Genomic DNA, 25,921 nt, shown 5'->3' on the forward strand with positions numbered 1-25,921 from the left:
ACCTCCCCTACACACTGCTCCCCTACACTCCTCTACACTCTGCTCCCCTACCCTCTTCTTCACCCAGTTCCCCTACACTCCCCTACACTCTGCTCCCCTACCCTCTTCTTCACTCAGTTCCCCTACACTCTCCTACACTCTGCTCCCCTACCCTCCCCTACATTCTGCTCCCCTACCCTCTTCTTCACTCAGTTCCCCTACACTCCCCTACACACACCTCCCCTACCTTCCCCTTCACTCTGTTCCCCTACACTCCCCTTCCCTACACTCCCCTCCACTCTCCTCTCCTACACTCCCCTATACTCTCCTCCCCTACGCTCCCCTACACTCTCCTCACCAAACAATCCCCTCCCCTACACTACCCTACACTACCATACACTACCCTACACTCCACTACACTCTGCTCCCCTGCCCTCCCGTGCCCTCCCCTGCCCTCCCCAGAACTCCCCTGCCCTCCCCTGCCCTTCCCTCCCCTCCCATTCTCGTTTTTACCCTTCCCTCCCCTTCCTCCCGTTCTCTTCATTCCCTCCCCTTCCCTCCCGTCTTCTCCTTTCTTCTTCTCCTCTCTTCTCCTTTCTTTCACAAATTGCAATGGAGAACAGGGAGAAGCATCACTTCCAGTCACTTCCGTCGTTCTCGTAGCTTGTGTCACTGCCTGATTCGTGGCAATCCATCAGCAGTATCCAGAAGCGTTCCAGCTGCTGTGCTACTAGGTGAGCAGCAGTCTCCAAGGGGCAATCACGGACTTCTTGCTGTGGCTCGGACACGGCACTTTCAAGTCCACCCTGGCTTGGCCATGTCCTCTTGCTACGTCCCCACCTACATTACAGTTCTGTTTAGAAGCCGAAGCACGGTGCTGAAGTAGTTCCACTCCTTCCATTTGCAATGATTGAGTTTATCTAGCCAAGTGGTTTCTGTCCATAGAACACAAGAAAGAGGTTTTGCTTAGAAACAACGCAAGGAGGACTTCTTTTCCACATGGGCAAGGAATAGTCACGCTTTTCTAATGGAGACTCTAGTGGAAGAGAGAATGACAGATCATTCCGAGAGCTTTGAAATATCCCTTGGGGATGCTTAGTGCAGAGGACCAGAGGAAAGCTGTCCAAAGGACACCAGAGAACCACTCTGAATTACTTCCTCACAGACACATGTCCTTACTATGTCTGATATGGCTTCATGTCTGATATGGCTTCAGCTGGTTTCAGGGTTCTTGTTCACCTAAAACCTAAATTCGGAGTTGTAAATGAAGATGGAAAGATTGACAAATGTATAAATCACTGATGGGGAAAAAAAAAAAAAGAAAAAAAAGTGCTTTGAGAACTTTGGCCATTAGCCCTGGAAAGCATCAAAGTACTGTCCTCTGAAGCAAATGCCTTCTTCTCTTGACACCTAAAGAGGTAAATCAATCCAATGTTGTAACATTAGAAAAGCAAACACTAAACACAAGCAAAGGAGAAGAACACAAGTAAGCAATTGCAATGCCTATGGGGCTATTGCAGGGTTAGGCAAAGAACTATTGTACCATGAAATCTTGGGATAGAAGAAATATTATGTGCATTTTTTACTGTTTCATTTGTTGAGCTAATTTAGAAGTGGATATAAAATTGTTTTCTTTTTTTTTTTTTCCTCTTGAGTTCACTCCTTTTTATAGGATTTCATAATAGAATAGATATATACTAAAAAAAAAAAAAAAAAAAAAAAAAAAGATTCCAAGCAGGTAATCATATTCACAATTATTTTTTCAATCCAGAAACAATAGCAAGGATGAGCTGAAAAGTATTTCTATGCCATTAGAGTGTCAAGGTGTGTCCCATACGTTAGTAACAGTCAGAGGATTCATTTTGGAGAACAAAAGATATCTTGAAAGAAGTAAAGACAGAAGTAAATATGTATGCATGTACATCTCTCTCTCTCTACAGAAACCTAAGAAACTCGTATGCAGGTTAGCTTCTTGCGCTCTCTTCTCAAAGTTCTAGTGAATACAGCATCAGTGTGTGTTCCAAACATTACCCTCAGTCCAGCACGGATACACACGAGAGGTCAGTCTGCAGGTTGTGCAGGCCAAGAAACTGCTCTGGCTTGATGGGAAGAGCCAAGGCAGAAGTTGCTGTCAGAGAAAAGATGCTGTCAAAGCGTGTCACGTCCATGCTAGAGCCTCTCTCCCACCATCTAGCTCTACTGCATCTAGATGCATCTATACTAGAGCGTCGCTACTTAGCCAGTCTGGGGGATCTTAGGAGCCTTCTGAAGACCCAGAGGAGGGGCTCTTTGTCCTTTCTGTTTTAACAGCCAGTGAAAACTCTTAGCGTTTGACACAGAGTGGCTGAAAAACACAAAGTGGACTTGCAATCTTCACAGCTTCGAAGCAAGTGGAGATTGTGGAGGTTGTGGAGTAACCAAGGAAACTGTTGATCTAGAAGCAGCCTACAGATTGTGTTTAGCCAGGGCCTTGTATTGCCCTTCTGGCTGATCTGCCAGCAATTCAAGAAAGTCTCCCTGGCAAGCCAGCCCTGGAGTCACCCAAAACTTGGTGAAACCCATGAGATTAGAAAGGAGACAGTTGCACTCCATAAACTGCAGGTTTCTGTGCTTTTTGATTGCTTGCTTGCTTGCTTGTTTTCCAGGCTGAATTGGATTAGCTGGACAAGTTGGCAGCTGCCTACAGACAAATACCTTATCAGGAGTCTAAACTACGGGATTGCTCTAACTGAGAACAATGAATTGGACTTGACGTTCTTAGGAAGTCTTTCCAGCTACGCTTTCTACCACTACAGAAATGCACCTGATTCTTTCACAAAGCTTACGCGTGCTGACTGCAAATAGTCCTCATCATTCTCCATTGCCTTCCTCATCTCCATTCTCTTTTGGCCCGTGAAGCTTTTCCGAGCAGAGATGAAGAGCAGCTCTAATACGCAGTCTGGGATTCTGCAAAGGAAAAGAAGAATCCTCCTGAAAACTCTTTGCAACCTCACCCACCATCCCCAAAGCAAAGAAGAGCAAAAGAACACCGCTTGATCACAGCAAGCATCAACTCGAGCATAGGTCTCCTGCAAGTGTAGCGGGGTTCAACAGCTGCCGAACAAGCTTAAGGAGCACACCCAGAATCAAGTCCATCAAACCGTGTCTTCAAACAGGTGCTTGAAAGAGTTAGGTTTTCTTAGGCGTGAGGAATGAAAAAGAAAGCAAGAACTGACAACTTACCAGCACACAGTTTCCCTCGAGCTTGCTTGGCTTCATTCCGCACCTGAGGCTGGGCTCCCAAGCAGGATTGAGCAGCATTGTGCAGAAATGCCAAAGCCTCCCCAGCTGTGCTGGATCTTCAGCCCGAAGGGCTTTGGCTCTGTTGCCTCCTCAGCAACATGGGCAATTGCCCAGGCAAGCCGGAGTCCAGCAGCTTGACTCAGGAAGCACAGCCCCCCCTTGCCACCGCTTGCCGCTCACACCAGGAGCCCCCGCGGTGGTGGCAGCCGTTGCGCGGCGCTTGGTGCAGTGCGGTGCGTTGTGGGCAGAGGGCTGCAGGCTCCTTCTCCTCGGGGGCGGCTCTGCCATGGGGCGTCCGCCACGGGGCTGCTGAGGCGGCGGGGGGCTCCATGGGGGAGCGGAGGGCGACGTGCGCTGGGGCTGGGATGGGCCTGGGGCTGGGGCACCGCGCCGCCGCCGCCATGCCAAGCAGCACTCCTGGCATCTGTGCTGCAGAGCCAGCCAGTGTGATGCCTTGGCGTTTGTGACTTCACAGAATCACAGAATGTCTACGTTGGAAGAGACCTCAAGACCATCGAGTGCCAAACAAAGGCAACTCTGCATTTCCTTCTTAAACACCCGGTTTCTTCAGAAAAACAAAACAAAACAAAACAAAACAAAACAAAAACAAAACAAAAAACACAGAACTTCATCCCTCACACGGGATTCCCGAAGTCAGCCTGCAGGGGCTGCCAAAGGCAGCAGCTCCTCAAGCACTGCTCCCACATGGCTCCCTACCACGGGCTCCATCCATCCCCCAGGAGCAAACTTGGTCAAACTAAGCCCCTTTGGAGATATTGGATGGCAGGCCTTACCAAATGCCGGACAAAGGAGAAGATCTAACCCATTTCGGAAACCAATATTTGCAACAACATCTTACAGTTTGGTGCAAGCAACTAGAACAAATCAATGTTTTAGGCACTAGACCTTTTATTTGCCTCCCAAGGGGAAGGATGCACTTTAATCAATATTAGTTGCTGTATGTGTGTAAATGAGGCAGAAGGAATTGAGACTGAGCACGAAAACATTTGGGGAAAGACTACGGTAATAAGGTGATTAGTCTAAGGTGATTACATAAGGTAATTCAAGATGACACCTCCTGGGGTTTTCGAGAATTATGCAACAAAATCACCTTTTTGGTTACCCAACTTTTCTTGGCTTAAGCAATCGTTTAGAGGAATCCTGATCTTCTTTTTAAGAGTAGTAGTCTTGACTTGTGTAGTGGTACAATGTGCATTTTGGTGCTGTATGAAGGACTAGATTATGATACCTGGAAGTGTAACTGAAACAAGCACCAAGTCAAAACTGGTAAGAATTTAATGAAAACTTTTAATCAAGAAGGATTGTAATAAGCCAAAGAATTTGCTTAGGCTCAAGAAAAGGGGGGACTTGAGACAGGGAACAAGATAAAGACTGGTGATTCCTAGGTCTGAGCTAGCACCATTGTATGTTAAGGACCCGAAAGACAAGGAAGTAAAAGACTGTGTCTTTTACTTTCCGCTGGCTCTTTGCTTGTAATACAAGCTTCACCATTCTAACTTGCAATTTAGGCAATCTTAAAACAACTGAACCATGACAGTAAAATATGAAATTCTTCGTATTTTCAAAAGTAGTCTGCAATTTCATTAGCAGAACACACAAAACATAGTCTTTGAATGTGACTTTAATGTACACAGGGATTTTTGTTATTTTTAAATCTCATCACTTTTTTATTACATTGTATTATGCCCCAAAATATATTCAGAGGAAAGATAACTAAAGGTAATTATACAAAAATACTGAGCGCTTCTTACAAACGTTACAAACATATGGATTTGAAAAAGTTAGAAATTCACAGGGACATTCATCCTTCTACATTTCGCTACAGTTTGGCTGCGATGGATGTTTCCTCACAGCAAAACATGTCCTGGACTACATGCTTCTTTGTGTATTAGACACAGAATAATCTTCCCCATGCTCATTTACAGTCCAACCTGTGCAATATTCATGTTCACACCGTCACAGCATACTTTCGAGTAATGAACCTCTAGGCTTATTATCCTGCCTGGAGAGCTAAACCTCAATTCACTCTGGTAGCAACAGATGCATATGTGACCAGCATCTACGTGTTACAAAGACATGGCACTACCTCAAGTGTGACGAAATAGAACCATCAGTTAAGAGGAAGAATGAGTCACACTGAGCCTTAAGACGAAACACGGGGCCAAGAAGGCTGCACTGTGCGTGTGAAGTGGTGGTGGTGGCAGTGTGAGGTGTAAGACAACCAAGATAATGACAATGATTAAACCATTTTTGCTTCTACACTAGAACTACTTCATTTTAAGTTTGAGTTGTGGTTAGTAGGACCTGGAACAATCAAAAAAACTTTTCATAGTTGTTTGTTGGTCCTTTTTTTTTTTTTTTTTTTTTTTGGTCAAAGCATAGATCACATTAGGAAGCTTATCTTCTTACTACAAATATCTAGGTCTTTTAACCTTAATAAAGAATGATTTTAGTTAACTGGAAGTATGGACCTCCTCATTGACAATCTTCCAAGAAATAACTTCTATGAAATCAAGTGCTGGCAGCAAAATCAAGTTGATTGTTTAAAATACTGGCATCTAAAAGCATAGCATATTACACATTTGTTAATTATAATGCCATTCAGAGTCTTTCAGATCATAAAATACCGTTTTCTCAACCACAACAGTGTGAGACTGTAGCTTCTGAAATTATGCTCGAATCCACAGAAAACCAAACACGAATTTAGAACAGTGTTATACCACTGCCTCTATTACAAACTGATGTTGTCTCTCCTTTGCAAGTGTGGGGAGATGTAGTACCTTCCTGGATAAGAGTTAGTTCAGTAAAAATATGAGTTTTATGTCTATCTGATATACTTCTGTCTGTTTGCTACCCCTCAAATGATCTACTGACAAACACAAAAGCATTTTAAGATCATGTACTTACATTTAGTAGGTGCCATTAGTTGATGGGGTGACTCTCCAAAAAAGCCCTTCAATTTCTTCTTCAGCTCTCTGCTGGTTTTCTCTAGAATAAAAGAAGTCTTTTTCCAGTTGCTGGACTTTTACTTCATACTCTTTCAAGGTTTCTGCAATACCTTCACCATCTTGTTCTAGGGCAAGTAAAACTAGTATGAGAATCAAATCTTCACTTCACTTCTCTGTGCCAAAATCAAGATGCCCAGCTAGAGAATGTCCTGTATTTTGCTGACACTCTGCTTTCAGGGTGTACATTTAAACTAGTATGACAGAGGAGCAAAAAGCCCATGCCAACCCCAATTCTCCATTTTAATAGGAGCATTTAGAGGATAAAGATCAAGGGGATTGCTATCTTTCACCTTTCCAATGTCAACAAATTGAATATAAAAATGTGACAATTCTGACCGTTTTTTAAAAATGGTCAGCTTTTTTCTTTTATACAAGCACCTTGTGTCTGTTCATCAGCATCCTACACGACATCAGAATTAGTAACAGCCAAAATGTTATCTTTCTACCTCATATCTTCTTTTTTCTTTCATATGAAACACAGTATTTCTCAACAGTGACTAAAGATAATATCTGCTGTACAATTCCCCTTGGAAAACAAACAAGCACCCTTGAAATGATGCAGTATCAACTGTAGTTTTTTCTCATGTTCTCTGTGTTGTAGCATCAGCTGCCTGTCACACTGCAACTTGATGTGCTCAAGTGCAGATTCCAATTCACGTTTTATATTTTCCTGGTCTATGACCTTCATCTCCTGTTCTTCAGTCTGCAGTTGTAATTTACGTTCAGACTCTCGCAGGCCAACAATCTAAGACAATCTAATACACTTCTATCAAACCATTTCAACAAATGCTTTTACAGTTCTGCTTAATAGATGAATGGATACAAAAGCAATTGTCTGTATAAGCTGTAAGCTTATACTGGAAACAGATTTGCCTGCTGACACGAGTTCACACTTCAGAATTGAGCTCTGTAGATTTTGATCACATGGACTAGTGGATTTTTTAATGCCCTGTGCAGAACTTAAACTGATGCAAGAGTTTTTTTCCTGTTTCTGGAAAACTGCCAATTTGTGTACCACAGACAACTTGTTCACAAAATCACCCAAGGTTCACCCATGGGCAAAGAGAGACACCAAGTCCTAATGCATTTCTTTTTTATGTTTCCAGGTGTCATTACGATTCTTCAGTATATGGTGGTAAGCGCTTGTTTGCAGAAAGATTTTATAATGGATTTGGAAAAAAGAAATACTATCCTGAGGTTAATAAAGACTGCAGGTGGGAAGAATTTCGATACGACACCACTGTTTAAATATGTTGCTACTTGAGAAGTTAGCAGCATAAAGCAGTGGAAAGGAGCAAGGAAATTTCCAGAGTTGCAACACCTTTTAAGCTAATGACACCAAAACAAGATACAAACAAGTAATAGAAAAGCATCCTTTTTTATGTTGATGTCAAGATGCAAAATATCCAAATTAACAACAGATGTGAGTAACCTAAGCAGGCTTTCAAGGAAAGTGGATTAAATTGACTTTACTTCTTGACACTATTTCATTTAACTATTTAGTGCAATAACAGGTAATAGGATAAAATATTGATCATTAGCCAAAGCAAACCTTGTTAAAGTATTTGAAGAGGATAGCTCTGAGCTCATCAGCAGACAAGGAAACTAGTTTTCCTATTGCATTATCCTCACTCTGTGAAAGGATCTGTGAAGAGGATCTAAGCAAGTACTGGCGACTCTGAATACTTTCATTCTTGTAATTAATAGCAGCCTCCAGGGCTTCAATTCCTTCTTCCAGCTGCAAAAGGACATGTTCTTCCTACACAGAAACACAGGAGTGAGATTGTAAAAAAAGTACAAAACAAACCTTTGTGTGCATAAGACATTAACTTCATTCTCAAAGGTGAATCTAAATTGAAGAGCAAGACTAACTAGTAGTAGTACAGAGAATGGAATGGGAAAAATAAGAGGAAGAGTACAAATCTAGAACCTGCTTGGAGCAAGCAGGAAATGTCTTGATATCCCTTCCACAGACCAGAGTTCAAACAAATGGTTCATCACCACAAAAGCCTAGATTCTATTCTTCCTCCATTTTCCCCTCCCCACAATTTGATGACTTCTATTACTTTTTCAGTTGAACTAGTTTTCTAATTAGCGATTAATGAACCAATCAGATCTGTAAGCAGTTTGGTGACCATTATCTGTGCAGGAAGGTGGCAGAAATTCATGCCCTGAAGTATTGCAGAAGATTCTGTGGAGTGAAGCAAATAGGATTCTTTCTGGCATGCTATCAGCTCAGTAATAGGCCCCAACTGCTGCTTCTCAAGACCTAAAACAAATCTGTGTATTTTACATCAATTTATTCAATCTTCAACTTAATTATACTGATCAATTCAAGTGTGTAACATCCACAATATGGCTTATTTTCATTGTAACTATATGGAGGCCTTCAGGTGAGGTTTGGTCTTTCACAAAAGCCTATGAAAAAAAAAATCAAGGGACATCACTATTAGAGTACTTCACCTTGTTCTATGTCCTGATAGGAAAATAGCTGCCTAAGATAAATTGATGGACATCCTGTTTCATTATTTCTAATTATAGAATTGTTAGGCCAGCGACATTTGTCCGGACTCTAGCTAAAGTAAGTAAGTTCCTCTGAAAGTATATGTTGTTCACTGTTATGGAAGTAGTGCCATTATAGCAGTATTTTCATGTCGGCTGTTAACAAAAACACCCAACCTCAGTTCCTTGATTCTCTACTGTCTAATACTGGGAGACATTTTAGGTCATGATTGGAATACTTTATTATACAACATTGCCTAAAACTTTGATGTATCTCAGAGATAGTTACTTACTTCAGCTGACAACACTTTTCAGTTACCCTCTTTCAGTTTCTCATCCACACTATTTCTTCTTCTGAGTAGCTGATCCCTTTCCTTCTGAAGAACCTGAATTTTTTCCAGAATGTCTGTCTTATCTTCAGTAGTGCTGTCCTGAAGCTGCATACCTTTATCACACAATTCCTGGTCCAGCATACTTAAGCAAGTAGACAATTTCATACTATCTTTGTTTAAAGCCTTTAAAAAAAGAAAAAAAAGAGAGAGAGAGAGAGAAAGAAATAAGAGGAAGAATGAAAGAAACCGTAAATATAAAACTCCTTCCCCATAAACATGTACATGAGACTGTCGCATCCTAAAGTGGAAGACCTGTCTACTTCTTGTAAAGGGATGCCATTTAGGCTAAGTAGACAGCTACCATAAAATTTACTATTTAATCAAAAGATGAAAGAAAACAAAGAAAAGCAATGTGCAGTTTTCTACATATCTTACATGAGTTAGTCATTACGGTGACAATGACATTTCAATTTCTGTTTCTCAGTAGCCAAAGTAAATAATACAGAATGTTTCTCTGCCATGTTCTCTACTTTGCAGGCATTGAGCAATTTTTTAGATATCGTTATTTAATGTGCTGCAATAACAGAACTTTGGAAGTCAGATTTTGTTTTGTTGTTAGAATTTCGGGGATATCATGTAAATAAAGGTTATTACATTCTATTATTCATGTTTAAAATGTTCATTTGATCAAGCCACACAATAATGTAATGGCAGCGCTAGAGATACAAGTCGCATGGCTTAAACCTCTTCTGTTATCCGGCTGCCCTCCTCCCATAGTCTTTTCAGGCAGCTCTACAATTGTGTTAAATTTCTTTCTTTCTTTCTTTTTTTTTTTTTCTTAAATCACCTGGCTAGATCTCAGTTTCTTGATTTCTAGGAGGCTCTTCTCTTGCAATAATGCTTCTTTTTTAGCTACAATGGCTTCTCTTTTCTTTAAATCTTCTTCTAGTTCCGCTAACTGTTGGTGCTGTTGAAGAATTCTTTCCATTTCTTCATCCAGCCATTTCTTTTGCTCTTCTAACTTCTACAATTTAAACAGAGATCCAGAGAGCATTAATGAGGACTATTTGGGTCAGAATTTTATGACTATGTTTTTCCTCTTTTAGAGTAACTGATAAAACGTGAGAAATCAACATTTCAATTCTTAACATTAAGTGATCAACAGAATCCTGATTCAGGATAATACAGAAATAGGACTGACTTAAGGAGAGGCTCAGCAATGTTATATTACTACATCTTATGCAAACAATTTTATCAGATGCTTTTAAGGAAATGTATTATTTTCCTAAAAACAGTTATAGAAATAGATGTCATATATAGAATGACAACAACTAAGTTTGAAAGGTACCACAAGAAATCAGCTAGCCCATCCTCATTGCATGATTCTTGCCCAAGACCAAGATTTGTGGAAAAATACATCGTGATGAGAAACTGCGATGCTGAAAGAAAGAAAAAATGGGAGTTCTGATCCTGCTAGCAGAGTCTATTATAAGTCTCTTCTGAAGCAATGGTTTATCAGTGGGCATATTGCTGGTATGGCTAAGAAGTTGCTTTTATTTCGTTTTTTAAATTGATTTTCACCTCTAAAGACTTTGGTTAACTCATGAAACTCTCATGTTCCAATGTCTAGTTCTGAAATCATGCAGGTAGCACTGTTGCACAGGAAACCTACTATTCTAACACTGTCATGAACAACCAAAACCATAGCCGTCTGTCATATTTGTCAGATGGGAAAAGAAATAAACAAACAAACCGTGCAACATTTATAACAGAGCTCATCAGAATCACCTTCAAGCCTACCAGACAACCAAACTCGTTGAATTTCCAGCTATCTGAATTACTACCTTTGACAAGTCATAGAAAAAACAAAGACATTACAGCCCTCTCCTTTCGTTCATTCAAAACCAGTTAAAGAGCTTCTTGACTTGTCTCAGTTTTTGCTACAAAAAAAAAAAAAAAAAAAACAATTTAAAAAAAAAAACAGGGGAGGGAGGACGGAATACTCTTCTTCCAAACGCTTTACAAAGATGACACGGGGTGAATAAAGACACCTTTCTTTTCAGTGTCCACACAGATTTGGAATAGATTAGCTACCTCTGATTTCTGTAAAGTCCACACCGAGTTATTTTTCTTCTTTTTAAATGCAGCAATCTCTCTGTCTTTAAGAATCTTCTGTTGCTGTTCCATCTTAAGCTGAAGTTCCTCTAAACAAAAACAAACAAACAAAACTTTCTTTCTGCCTCAGTCAGTGTGTTTTTCAAACACATTTAATGACAGAATCTACACAATCATGAAATCAGAAATATTGAACTAATTTACATGCAAAATTGCAACTCAGGGCTAGACATCACATAATAACATTCAAAAAAATAGCTGAAGAGAAAGGAAGAATGAAGATTTCTGTGAAAATACTTATACACAATTTCTTCAGTGTCAAGTAAGCAATTACTTAAAAGGATAAAATCTGGTAGTATAGTACATTGCCTTTGGGAAAACAAAGGTCAAACTGGTTGATCTTATTCTTTGTCATAAGGAAACAGAAAGAATCCTACTTTAATTTGTAGCTGGTCCCGCTGAAGCTCTGCTTCTAGTTGCTTCTTTTTTTTCACTCTCCTCACGCAGTCTTTTCTCTAGCAGGGTCTGCTGATGCTTCATCTGAGCCACGTTCTGTTCAAGTTCTATTGCTCGTTTTTCACTTTGGTTAGATAGAGAAGCCAGATTCTTAGTGTCTTGCTTCTTCTTCTGTAAGGCCTGAATGTTCATGGAAAATTTCAGCTTAACAACAGGAAAACTTAAAACTAAAACCCGACTCAGGTTAATTCTCTATTTCACTGAGTTAGGACAGTGAGCAAGACTTGCTACATTTTGCCACAACAATCACACATTATCTCTAAGGTCTCTGAGCCTTCGTAAAATCATCAAAGACAGAACTATCTAACTACTTAGTTGTTAAATAGTAGTGGGTATAACTGTGTGAAGGTTCTCATTGGCTACTTCAATCCAACTAGCTTCAATTGTGTGAAGCTGGTGAGAGTTTCACAAGCAGAGTGTACGGATTTCAAAGGTGATGCTGAGACAGGAATTTGCAAATCCTAATGGTCATATTGGAAATACCTGCACTTTCAGCTTAGCTGCATCCATCTTCTTTCGGAACTCTCTTTGCAGCTTGGCTTTCTCAGCTCCTTATTCTCCAGCTCCTGAAGCTGCTTTTGAGTTTCGGCCAGTTCCATTTTGGCCTGCTCGGATTCTTGCTCTGGTTTAGTTATCTTCAAAGAATATTGCCTGCTTACACACTCTGCATCCTTACCTTAAAGACATCATATCCAAATAGTTTTAAAACAGCAAGCTAATAATTTGCAATGTATCACTTAAACCTGTAATTGAATCGTTACTTACTTCATCCTGATTAAACCAAAAATTTCTGAGACATTTTCCAAACCTAAACAAACAGCTCCCTTATAACACTGAAATATAGATGAACAAAGGAATCTTAAATCTGAACTCTTCATAAATCATCTGATGTCACCAAAAAAAGTAACACCTGAGTGCCACATCAAGTGAAAATTTTCTGCCTACTGCAGTCCTTGACAAAATAGCTTGCCTGTATTATTATGTTTTTTGTTGTTTGTTTGTATGTTTGTTTGTTTGTTCCCCAGAAGAATATGCTACATATTTCTCAGCTTTCAACTTGGTAATCAGCAAAAAACTCTCGATTGTGTTTCTACTGATTTGCCCTGTTCGGGCAATCTGATTTGCTCTGTTTGGGATTCCGTAAGTACTGTTACTGGGGGCGCACAATGTTTCTCAATGCCAAAAGACTGCCTCAGGAGAATATGTACACACTAGAAGAGTGTGATTGAAACAGGTAAGCACAGATCTTTAGGGTCATCACAATGATAAGTTTCTGGCAAGCATATATATATCAGGACAGGTGTGTAATGATATAGGCTAACAGGGACACTGACCTTTTCCCTCATCCACTTCTGACTCCTGCTTCTCTACTGCTATGATGGCAATGCAAGCATTCCCAGCACAGTGTCGTATCTTCTCTCCTATCCCAGACACTGGGTGACAAACACATGTCCATGAAGAGATCAGTTGCACTAAGCATACATGAAAAATTACACTATAGGTGGACAAACACAATAAGCTACAAAACACAAAAAAATATTTAACAAACAAATCTGCAGATCACAGCTGAGTAGGACACAATAAAAATTTGCAGCCTTCAATGCACTCATAGCAAGTAATTCATAGAAGTTAGGAAACTGTAAGTTACCAGAAGTATTCCCGCAGAAGAAAATTACCCAAAAACTAAGATATGCAGGTCTTCAGAAGTTTTGTGTCTTTTTTCTTGCTTATTTCTGAATGTCTTCATTTCAATTTTTCAGTCACTTACCTGTTCTTACTAATTCCTTAATAAGTTCTTCTTTCATTTTGATGTTAAGTGCAAGTTCTCCCATTTTTTGCTTGGCCTCAGTGAGTCTCAACTCTGAATTCTTTAACTTCTGCATGTTAAAAACATGACTTTTCTGGAGGCAGTTGATTTCTTCACCTTGAAAGAAAACAAAACAATGTGGAGACCAAAAAAAAAAGGAATAAAAAAGGAATAAAAGGAATACACTCTTTAGCCAAAAGACAGTGATCTGAAATATAGTATGTATAGAATTCTTACAAATGAAGCGAAAGAGCCAAAAGGAGAGAGTATTGCAAAGAGTCTTTTCCCTGCCGTCTAAATATGGAAATGACAGCATGCATTAGCATTTCAAGAATGCTAATGAATGCTAATCTGAGAGAGAAAAAACATATTTAATTTAAGCATTTTCAGTGCATCTCTGATGAAATAATAGCATGTTTCCTTTTCTTGAACTAGTACTAGATTTGTAGGTCAAGTGCTTTCTCGCTAGTAAGTAGTACTCAAACATTAAGGTCACTGATGTCAATTTCAGAAAAGGGAAAAGGAAAATAATTAAAAAATAAATTTATGTTGAGCTATAATGAAAAAAGTATTTGTAGCAAATAAAGACATTTTGATGAGAAAAATAATTACATGTGATAAAGACATTATTGCATATTCTAGTATTATATCTAACACAATTTACTCTCATGACTTCCATTTTACCTGTGGCTGTATCAGTCTGTGGCACAGATTTGTCACATAAGCTGGACTTGTCAACTTGACATTTCATGTCACTTTGCTCAAAGGGAAAGCACAGAGAAGCCTGTTTTCGTGTCCATTTTTTGTTTATTGAATGCCTAAGAAAGAATGGAAAACATGATACATTCTAAACACAAAGGGATTTTTTTTTTCTTTTAACTTTATATAAAGTACATGATATTAAAGAGAAGAGTGCCAAACTGAGAAAGCTTACATAAGCATTTGCACCTTCTTCTTCCCATGCTTGATCTTGTTGGATGATGTCCCCAAAACAAAGATCATGCAATCTTTATCGCATCAAAAAAATGTGGTTTTTAAACTAGTTTCATAATATGCCTAGTTGGTCCTGCAAATTTATTTTAAGTAGTATCACAAATGGCCTCACATTACAGTAGGATTAGGCAGTAATATTATATTTGCTATATATTTATCTGTAACAAAAGTTAAAGAAAAAATTACCTAAATGAGAAAAAAAAAATAAATTACTTTTGACTGTCTGTATTTTCTTTCTCTTCATCACTCTGATAGAGAGGTGGCAGTGAAGGACTTCATCTTGATCTTCTATGTAGCTCAGTATCATCTGGCTACGAGCACGGAATCCTGCCATCATCCGAGCCAGGGAAAAAGCAGGGGGACTGGTATACACCTGCCAAAAAGCACCAAAAAAACACTTGGAATAGTTCAGTAATTCTTCATTGATATTCCAATAGTATTTCAGTTTAAAAGTCTATCACTACCTGACCTTGTATGCAGAATTGCAGGTGTTTAAATAATATTTCTGAGTACCTGTGTACCAGAAGGTTTTGCAAGAGAAGGTTCTGCTTAGAACACTTGTCCCAAGTGCAAAAGAAGGTACTGTTACCAACTTATTACCCAAAATGTTCAGTTTATCAGTACAGAATAATCATTCATTTTGGGAATGCTTCCTATCTGAACTGTTAAACATTGCACAAAAAGATCACTAAAGACTACAGCTTTATGACTGTGATAAATTCTGTGTTTTAAGTCAATTTGTATGGGGCTTTGAGCAACCTGATCTAGTGAAAGGTGTCTCTGTCCATGGCAGAGTTGGACTAGATGATTTTTAAAGGTCCCTTCAAACTCCAGCCATTCTGGGATTCAAAATGTAAGCCCATAGATTTTGGACAACTGGGACATAGCGTGTGTTGCAAGACATTCAAAAGTACTTTTTCAGTCTTCAATGCTAAAATGCTTCAAAGCTAAACAGCAGCTGACAAGAGGTCACCATAATTTGTCACGCCCAATAGAATTATTGAACAATAACTGTTAAAAAAAATATAATGCTTAGGTAGACCTTACCTTTCGTGTCTCTGTCCCTGAAGATGGGTAAAGCGAGTGTAGCAGACTCTTTGTGAGTGGGACACTGTATGGCCTTCTTGCAGATGCCGTAACAGCAGGCCCATCTCCACAAGCACTTGAGAAGTCCCAAGTTTTCACAACCATAAACTTCTCTAATTTTTCTTTTAGCTGATCAATAAGGATTTGCTGTTCCACCATTTTTTCATTCTCATATGAAAAAAACAAAAACAAAAACGGTTGCTGATCATCAGATTTGCATCATACCTTTCTAAATTCATTATAAAGGTCAGTCTTCTTGTATATCATTCACTAACTCTAAATTCTTCTGCAGTGCACAGGCAAATTCTGCAACAAACTGAAAATTCTCTGGCATGACAGGTAGAATCTTACCTCTCCCCAAACTCCAATCATTTTTTTGAGACATTTTTGTCTCTAAAGGACCTGTCCTATATAAATTATGTCAGCTAGATTTAGACATCTAGTGAGAAGTAGATGACATATTTATCAGCCCTTGCTTGCCTTATTTGTGTGTTCATGGATAAATAAAACGGTAATTCAAGAAAAATGTTCAAATGAAGCACATGGTCTGAGTTTAAAGAATGAAATGTACATACATGTAGGCTTCCTCTTCCTCTTGGAGTGGTCCAACTTGAAAGATTATTTTTATTAATTAACATTCATAAAATTGGACGTGACCCCAGGATCCCCTGTATCAACCGTTACTTTCTTTTCTACCCAGCCTCAAATTTGTCGGTAATGCTAGTTTGAAGAACTTACTTGCCTTTCCTACAGCAATCTCTGTGCATTGTTCAAAATTACATATCTTCACTGAACTGATTTATCCATAAGGCCAAGACCATACAATTTTCAGTCTTCTCTGTTCCTTTCAGAATACATCGAAAATCTTGCCTACCAACAGGAAATTTGAATAACAGCTAGAGATAGTTAACTAAAGTATGCATTCTCCTACTTTGAATCATATATTTTTTATTTATTCTTTTTTTCTCATCTTCTTAGACTGCAAGTCCTTTCCCCATACATAGACAATGCCCCACAAATTGACATTTTGTTGGAATACAATACATAATATTTCTGTGTCATAGCAAAAAGAATATATATGTCAATACCATACATTTTATGATTGTGGAAGTAGTAATGGGCAACTCCACCTTGCAACTTTTTTTTTTTTTTAATCCCTATAAGACTCTGTCCCTTATGCCCTTGTACATACAACCCCATAGTGCATAACCTGTTACATAAATACATGGGTACAAACATTTACATGCTACTTTTACAGTTCTTATTCTGTCATGTATCATTGAAACGACACTTTCCTGTGCATACAACTTTAAGCCATTTGACACAAGCATTTGATTTAATTATTATACTGATTTTTCTGTTTTTAAGTAAAAGTGAGAGCTGCGATCTTTTGCCTACAGTACAACTGTTTCTGTTCATAACATCTGCCTCGTATCCTCCATAGGATACAATTATAAGCATAATCGTATATAAGCATCTATGTGTATTAGAAGCATGGATTATTTCAGTCTAATAAGCTGACAATATGCAGTATGGGTTAAAAAAGGAAAACACACAAAAAAAGCCTATCCAGAGATGACAGAACAGAAAAAAAGTTACAGAGGGAAGGAAAAGATGGTGACCAGTGTACTTACCTTTCATTCATTGACTCTCCCCAAGCCATCAGCAAAGAAGAGGAAAAAGGAGGAAAAGGAGGAAAAGGAGAATAAGGAGGAAAAGGAGAATAAGGAGAATAAGGAGAATAAGGAAAAAAAGGAGAAAAAGGAGAAGAGTACTAACTAGCCATGTTTATGCTGTTCCCTTTAAAAAAGGTCAGATCTATCATCCTATAAAGTCAGATCTATCAACTATCCTATATATGGTCTCCTGGATCTTGAAATGCTATTCACTTACTACCCATTACAATTTCATTAGCATATACAAGATCTAGAGAGGGAAGGAGGCAAGCAGTGTTTCCACTGTGTCACTCAGCTTCTTGTAATAGTAAACTCTCAGAATACTAGGATGAAATTCTGTCTTAAAAAGTCAAAAGGCAACAATACTTTACTCTCACACTGAATAAAGATATAACAAAGCATGTTTCTACACAGCCTTTCAATTAAAGCATTCTGTAGGAACTTGATGGTCTTTTTGAGATTCTAAACAATCTTTTAAAGCCTTTCAAGTCCTAAATCATGAATCGTCCTGAAACAACTTAGCAACAACACAGATCTGGAGGAAGGCAGGAAGCAAAGAGAGGGTGAATGAATCACTTAATATCATACAGGAAGGCTGTGGCAGTTAGGCTGATACACAAACTTCAGGAATCACAGTACTGTGATTCACCCACTAGATGATCTCAGCTCATTATGGAATACAGCTCTAATTCAAACAAGGTGCTTGTAAGACTGGTAGGTGTTTACATCCAAAAAAATTCTGAAGGATCTGTCTTGAAATCATGAGTACATTCCTATAGTGGATGGATGGTTCGATATAGATACATGTAATATATGCCAGAGGAAAAATACCTGTAATCTATGTGTTTCTTCAGCCTTCTTTAAAGATTCCAGTTGCTCTTCATTTTCCTGTATTAATGTCTTTATCTGATTCTGCAATATCTTCAATTCATGATCCTTCTGGATGAATACTTCCTCATCCATAGCTAGAGCCTGCTAGATAATAAAAGGAAAATTCAGCCAGTGGAAAAGCAGGCATTGTTATTCTTGAAGTTGGAAAATTAAATACATACATATATTTATTTGTTGTTCAAAGATGTGATTGGAACTGCAAAGTTGGGACGTATATATGGCAAATTCTCCCACCATAGAATCACAGAACAGCTGAGGCTGGAAAGGACCTCTGGAGGTCACCTGGTTTAACCCCTGGCTCAAGCAAGGCCACCTTGAGCAGGATGCCCAGGACCATGTCCAGGTGGCTTTTGATGGTCTCAGAGGATGACTCCACCTCTTTGGGCAACTTGTTCCAGTGCACAGCCACGGCCACCACACAGTACACAAGTGCTTCCAGATGTTAGCCTAGAAGCTCTTGTGCCCACTGCCTTTTGTCCTGGCTGCACGTTCACTGCACCTTCCCTTCAGGTATTTGTAAGACATTGCTAAAATCCCCCACTGAGCCTCCTCTTCTCCAAACTGAACAGTCCCATCTCTCTCAGCCTTTCCTCATTGGAGAGGTGCTCCAGTCCCTTAAGCATCTTTGTGGCCCTCTGCTGCACTTTTTCCATTATGTCCCTGAATCTCTTGCATGGGGGAGCCCGGAACTGAACAGAATCAAGCAGAATGCAGTAGAGAAGTTGGAAAGGACCTACAAAGATCATCAAGTCCAACTGGCTGACCACTTCAGGACTAACCTAAAGTTACAGCATGTTATTGCGGGCAGTGCCCAAACGCCTCCTGAATACTGACAGGCATGGGGCACCAAACAGCTCGCTAGGAAGCCGGTGCCAGTGTCTGACCATCCTCGTGGTACAGAAATTTTCCCTGATGTCCAGCGTGAACTGGACATCCCCCACAGCTTTGTGCCATTCCCATGCATTCTTCCCTCAGTTACCAGCAGCACAGACCAGCACCTTCCCTCCTCAGCAAGTTGCTGAGAGCCATGAGGTCGCCTCTTGGCCTCCTATTCTTCAGACTGGACAACACAAGTGTTCTCAGTCTCTCCTCATAGGACCTGCCTTCCAGCCCTTCTACCAGCTTTGTTGCCTTCCTCTTCACACTTTCAATTATCTTCACATCCTTTTTCAACTGGGGTGCCCCTGAGCACACGATACTCAAGGTGAGGCCACATCAATGCTAAATATGGTGGGAGACTCCTCTTTTGACTGGCTGCCTATGCTGTGTATAACGCACCACAGAATACAGTTTGCAACTGCAACTGGACACACTACTCCAGCTGTGGCCTCACTGAGCGGAAGGATCACATCTGTTGACCTGTTAGTGACACTTTGCCTAGTGCAGCCAACAAAACCACTAGCCTTCTTAGGAGGAAGGGCACATGGCTGACTCATGTTCAACTTGGTGGCCACCAGGACGCCCAGCTCCTTTTCTGCAGGGCTGCTTTCCAGCAGGGTGGCCCCCGGCATGCACTAGTGCCTGCAGTTGTTCCTCTTCAGGTGCAGGACTCTGAACTTGCCCTTGCTGAACTTCATGAGGTTCTTGTCAGCCCACCTTTCTAGGCTGTCAAGGTCCCTGTGGCTATGGCAGCATGGCCCTCTGGGGAATCAGCTGCTCCCTTCAAAAGTGGTTTCCACCAGTCGTTTCTTTACTTCTGTTTCTCATCTATTGATTTTGTTTTGACAAGTTTCTTTCTCCCAAAGGAAATAATGGACCCATAACCAACACTACCTTACAAAGTGGGTATTTAAATCCAATTACTTTCTTCGGTGTGCTGTGAGATTTGGCTGTAAAATCTCAGCATCAATCATAATATTAATACACTTCTCAAACAAAAAAATAAGGATGGCCCTCCTCATTTTTCATCTCAAAGAAGAGCCTAAAGATTAAAGAAATTATAATGTTATTTTTTTTCAGATGTTTTTCTGGGTAAGTGATCCAATAGTGATTGAAGGTTACTTCCAAATGTAGTTGGCCTTCCAGAAAACCTTTAGGAGCCAAATGCAAAGTATAGACACACTATGTCTTACCATTCTAAAGACAGATACTTCTGTACAACTCTATCTTTTCTGTACAACCTGTATCTTTCAAGTAAATACAACTCTTAAGAGCTGCTCAAGAGCCTTTATTGCCCTGTTTATTTTAGCATTTCCCTAACCATCTCCTCCGAGCTGTGGATGGCATGCTTACCTGGGTATCTTTCAGTTTAAACCCAGCTCTTACACTGTTTTGAACCTGGGAAGCAGAGCTTTACAATAAGCCAGAGAAAAAAAATGAAGAATAAATAACAGAGCTGTAATTTAGGATGATGAGAACCAAGAAAAGCCAGAATTTGTGTATGCGATTGCGAGGTAACAATCTACAGGCTTACCAGAATTCAGTGTGAAAAATGAAAATAGGTTGATTTTATAAAATTCTAACTTGTTGGAACTCTATCTCCTCCTCCTACAAGACAGACACATCAGCTTTCCTGATTTGTTCATAGGTACCTAAACAATCAACTTAGAATGAAATACCTGGCAGTTCTTTAGTTCTCTCCTCAGCTGAAGAATTGTGATATGATGGGGCTCTTGCATGGTGCCAGTTCCAGTGTCAATTTGCTGCACGGTGAGAGCTTCCTGCTTTTTAAGCTAACATCATCATTCAAATCAACCAGGAATGGGAAGGCTTCGTCCAAACAGTTTCTGTAGCTGAAGCACTGAACTTGAAGCTGGGTGAGCTGTTCTTCTAGCAAACTGATTCGGGTTCTTTCTTGATTTAAGTCATGTCAACACTGATTACCAACTTGTTGGTTCTGCAAAGCTTCTCGGAGCAATCTGATTTCAAGTTCCATTTCATCAATCCGGTCTTGATCAGGGTTGTAGTTGACAACTGGTTTATTTCTAATGTTTTTGGCTCTGTTTGCATATTTGAGCGAATTTAAAGATTCATCAAAGTCTGATGAGGATGGACTTATACATGTTATCATGACAGTCTTGGCGTTCCCTCCTAGGGAGTCTTTCAGAATGCGAGTGATTTTAGCATCCCTGTATGGAATATGTATGCTTTTCCTTTTTGGGTCTCCAAGAGCACTGATGACATTTCCCAAGGCCAACAAACCACTATTGATTTGAATTGATTCTTTGAATCCTTCACTGGTATTTCCAGTCTTTGTCACCCTCTCTGATCCTGCCAAATCCACAAAATGGAACTTTGAAGCAATCATCTGGACTGATTTCCAAGATGAATCCTGTGGATCACTATTTTTTTTGAGACTCTGCAGATTGTTTCTGACAAATACTGATAGTAAAAATGGCATGTGATCGACTAGAGTGTTCGTTCATTTGTGTTGTGCCTGCGTGACGAGCTGCATTGCCACTTTCCAACAGGCTCATCACTTCATCTGCACATTCTACTTGGAATTCCTTAGCACCAACAATCACTTCAAACACCAAAAGAAAATCAGAATAATTACATTAATTTTAAACTTTTCAGTAAAAGTTTACTGCAATTATGAAAAGTCAATCTATAAACACAAATCACAGAAGCATACAAGCCTGCATTATTATAAGGTCGTAGCACATAGCTAAATAAAATAAAACAGTATGTGGAAAGCATGAAGTACAGCACATCTGAAACCTGCAGAAATAGAATATATGGGTGTATTTTGTCACACCATTTGAAACAGTATTGTAAACAGAATACACAGAATACACTTAGGTGTTTACACATCGTCTTATGCAATTTGCAACCTAGTGCTATCTAGAAAAAAAGTATGAGCAAACCTAGCTCAAAGCTTACTTTGTCAGTTAAAAAAAAAAAAAAAGACAGAAATTTTGAAAGTTTGTAGTAAAAGTGACTCCCACCCTATGTTAAGAACATAGTTCTTAGTGGAATGGAAGCAGATATTTACAGCATAAGTAGCTTAACAAATATAACTTTGAAGTGAGAAGCAAAGGCTTAATCTTAAAGCATTCATTCAACTGAATAATCATGCACAATTGTGTTTCTATGCTGAATTTGCAGAAACAGTAACAGTACTACCTTACCACCTGATGCTGCTTCTGGAGGAACATTGATATTGTTCATAGGAATCTCAAATGAAGGCTGCTTCAGATCAGCTAAACTGAATTGATATTTTGAAAACGTGACTTCGTCTAGTATTAGTCATCGGTAAGCTCTCTTTTCAAGAGATGGAAACAATAATTTGTGCACACAACAGAAATCAAATGCACGAAGTTCTAGAGCTGAAATCCTACCTGTATTTCCGTTTTCATCTTCTCAGATATGTAAATCTTTCACAGAGGTCTCCAACTCCAATAAATCTCAAAGTTCTTCCTCGTAAACCTCTATATAAGATACCTTCACTCGGAAATTGATGTTATGGTTTTCAGAAATATGCTGAAATAACTCCTGAATAGCCCGTGGGATTATGCCTTTTTCATCCTCTGAAAATGATGCTAAAATAGAAACACAGATGTCACAGACACTTGCAGTCATTCTGTCACACAAATTACAAAGACTAAAACTAAAGAGAAGTCTGCGAGGTTTATCACTCAATATAATAAGGAATAGGAAGAGCTCAGTTTTCCCAAGTTTTCATGTAAAGATTTGCTTTTCTGTTGATCAGAAATGCATGGAAATGATACAGAACTTTACTACTTTCTGCGGGTACGAGACTACAAGAAAATTAAATTAGTAAAAAATCACGCTAGAAGAAAAAAATATTTTGAACTTGCTAATGAATTAATGATAAAACTTCAAATCCTTTATGCAAAAAGAACGAATACATAATTTTCAGGGTTTCAAATTCAGAATCAAGGACCAAGAAAAATCCAGATAGTCTTCTAATTCCTGCTACTCCACTTCTTCTCTCTTATTCAGCAGAACAGACAAACAAATTGTGACTTCTCGATACGGAAGGGAAGATAACCAGAGCTGGTGATACACGATTTCAGGGAAAGTCAGAAAGCAAAATTGTATACATGCAGAAGCTGAAGAATTCTTCTGCGAACTAATACAGAAAAATAGTAGTTTCTAGTCTCAGGTGTTTGAGAAACACTGACTTGGAAATACCAAGTAAGTCGAATAGTAGAGTTTCAGATATCTGCCTTTAAAAAAGCAAAATTTGAATTCCACATAAAGTTCAACAAGGCCAATATGCAAGGTTCTGCACTTGTGCTGGAACAGTTCCAAGCACAACTACAGTCTGGACAGAAAACAGATTGAGAGCAGCCTTGAGGAGAAGGACCTGGCGGTGTTGGATGATGAGAATCTCCACCTGAGCCAGCAATGTGTGCTTCCAGCCCAGAAAGCCAACCATATCCTGGGCTGCATCAAAAGCAGCATGGCCAGCAGGGGGAGGGAAGTGATTGTCCCCCTCTGCTCTGCTCTCGTGAGACCCCACCTGGAGCTCTGGGTCCCCCAGCACGAGGACGTGGAAGTATTTGAGAGAGTCCAGGAGGGCCACAGGGATACTTAGAGAGATGGAGCACCTCTCTTACGAAGACAGGCTGAGGGAGTTGGAGTTGTGCAGCCTGGAGAAGAGGCTTTAGGCACAGCAGCCTGCCAGTGCCTAAAGGGGGCCTACAGGAAAGCTGGGGAGGGACTCTGGAGGGACTCTTTGGCAGGTGGTGTAATGATAGGACAAGGAGGAATGGCTTTCCAACTAAAAGAGGGTTGATTTGGATTAGATATTCAGAAGAAATTCTTTACTCAGAGGGTGGCAAGGCACTGGCACAGGTTGCCCAAAGAAGCTGTGGATGCCCCATCCCTGGGGGTGTTCAAGGCCAGGCTGGATGGGGCCCTGGGCAACCCGGTCTAGTGGGTGACATCTTTGCCCGTGGCGGGGGGTTGCAACTGGGTGATCTTTAAGGTCCCTTCCAACCCAAACCATTCTAGGATTCTATTCCATGAAATTTATCTATGAAATCTCTTTGTCAGACTCTGAAAAAAGTCCAAGAGTGAGTTTGCTTCATACAATTACCTAAAGCAGATACTTTCTAAGTAGGATAAATGGAGCCAAAATTTCTAAAGCACTGTGTTTCAGAAAGTAGGGTAAGTTGCCTGTTAGAATAGAGAATGGGAAAGAGCACTTTAATTTTTTTTTATTTTTTTTTTCTCTCATACTTTTGGTATAGCCTAACGGACACAGAATTTGTGTTTAGAACACAACCATCACATAAACTTTGGAATATATATGTCTTTTTTTGCTATACATTTTTTCATTATCTCTTAAAAATTCTCAAGCATCATCTGTTATGTATTAAATACTTAATTTGCAGAACTACATTGTTCATACACACACAAAAAAAGACTTTTTACAACGTACCAATGTGACCTCCTCCAATGGTGTAAGTCTTCCCAGAACCTGTCTGTCCGTATGCAAATACTGTAGCATTATATCCCTCAGCCAAAGACACTAGAAGAGGTTTAATGCAAACTGGATAAACTTCTTCTTGGGTTGAGTTTTTGCCAAATACAACATCAAAAGTGAAGACACGGTCTTTCCCAATGATTATTTGTTGTGTATTTGGGACTAATCTCACGCATACTTGGTGGTTATGAAGTACTTCCTTGGAAAGCAGAGGTCTGACCCTTACTGCAACTTTAACCAGGATCTCCTCCATGCCGGCCTCCATCTCTGTGCTCCCCACTCAGTATTCAGGAAGTCATTACGAGATCTGTTACAATTCCTCTGTTCACCTCATTTGCAAATTTTCTGCACCTAAGAAAAAATGTTCTCCGAGTTAAATAATAAAGAATTAACTCCCTGCTGAAACAGAATGTTGAAGAGTTTCCCAAAGAATACATAAGCATCATTACACCCTGGAAAGGAACTGTGATAAAAAAGCAGATATGTTAACAACTGTTAAACCAGTGCAGAAACTAATTTTGCTTCTATTACCTTCTAAGCTAGCAGACTTAACCTTTGGTCTGAAAGTGGTCAGACTTTCTGTTTGGATGTTATACTGCCGGATGAAGCAACAATATTGTAAGATCTTGTTAATGAACTCTTGATAAAGCATAGACTTACAATGAACCTTATTTTCTCACTGCTACAGTACCGATGCATAGGCAACAGAAATTATTCAAACAAAACCTTTTTATCCTGAATTTATACCTACAGACACACACGTGCTTGAAAGCCATCTTCTGCTTACAAGGGCCAAGTATTTAGAATTTCAGAAGCACAGAAAGCTGTCGTGTTGCTTACATGGGGGGTATGATTTTAAATAGTTGTGATTACTACACACCAAGCATTCCTCTGATTTTAATCCGTCTCTTTATGCCCATATGGAACTATTTTTTATTAGTTATATATTTCAGCAACCATGGTTCCTTATACTGCCCCCCATCTATTAATTCTGAAGCACAAGAAGAAGCATCGAATAGGATTTCTTTACAAATGTCTACCAGAAACACTCCAAAGCCTCGATGGGTATCAAATGCTGCCGGATCCCAAACACATCTTCTGCTCTTGCTGATTCTCAGTCAAGGAGGCTTTGCCATGCAAAGGACAGTTTGCTGAACTTCCTTCTTGCTCAACTCCCACGCAGCCTTTTTGCTCTGTTACCCAACTGGCAGAACTCACCAGCTAAGCACATCAAATTCAGCCTGCATGAAAATGCAACCAGATTGAAACACAAGTCTTCTGTGGTTGCAAAGAGAAGAGTTTTGGCATTTCACTCA

At 39.7% G+C, this 25,921-nt stretch overlaps 1 protein-coding gene and 1 pseudogene across 1 annotated transcript in view; both read right to left on the reverse strand.

The window, feature by feature from the left end:
- Positions 1-515: 515 nt before the first annotated feature.
- LOC113840455 (kinesin-like protein KIF27) lies at positions 516-24,951 on the reverse strand (annotated as a pseudogene).
- LOC139999717 (protein limb expression 1-like) overlaps positions 24,951-25,921 on the reverse strand; it is a 28,766-nt gene continuing 27,795 nt past the window's right edge. The window contains exon 7 of the mRNA XM_072029071.1: positions 24,951-25,846. Within this exon, the coding sequence (XP_071885172.1) occupies positions 25,842-25,846 (5 nt within the window). The 3' untranslated portion in view covers positions 24,951-25,841. The remainder of the gene's footprint in view (positions 25,847-25,921) is intronic.

This window comes from Anas platyrhynchos, chromosome 28 (genome assembly GCF_047663525.1).
Source record: "Anas platyrhynchos isolate ZD024472 breed Pekin duck chromosome 28, IASCAAS_PekinDuck_T2T, whole genome shotgun sequence".
In the NCBI taxonomy this organism is placed as follows: domain Eukaryota; kingdom Metazoa; phylum Chordata; class Aves; order Anseriformes; family Anatidae; genus Anas; species Anas platyrhynchos.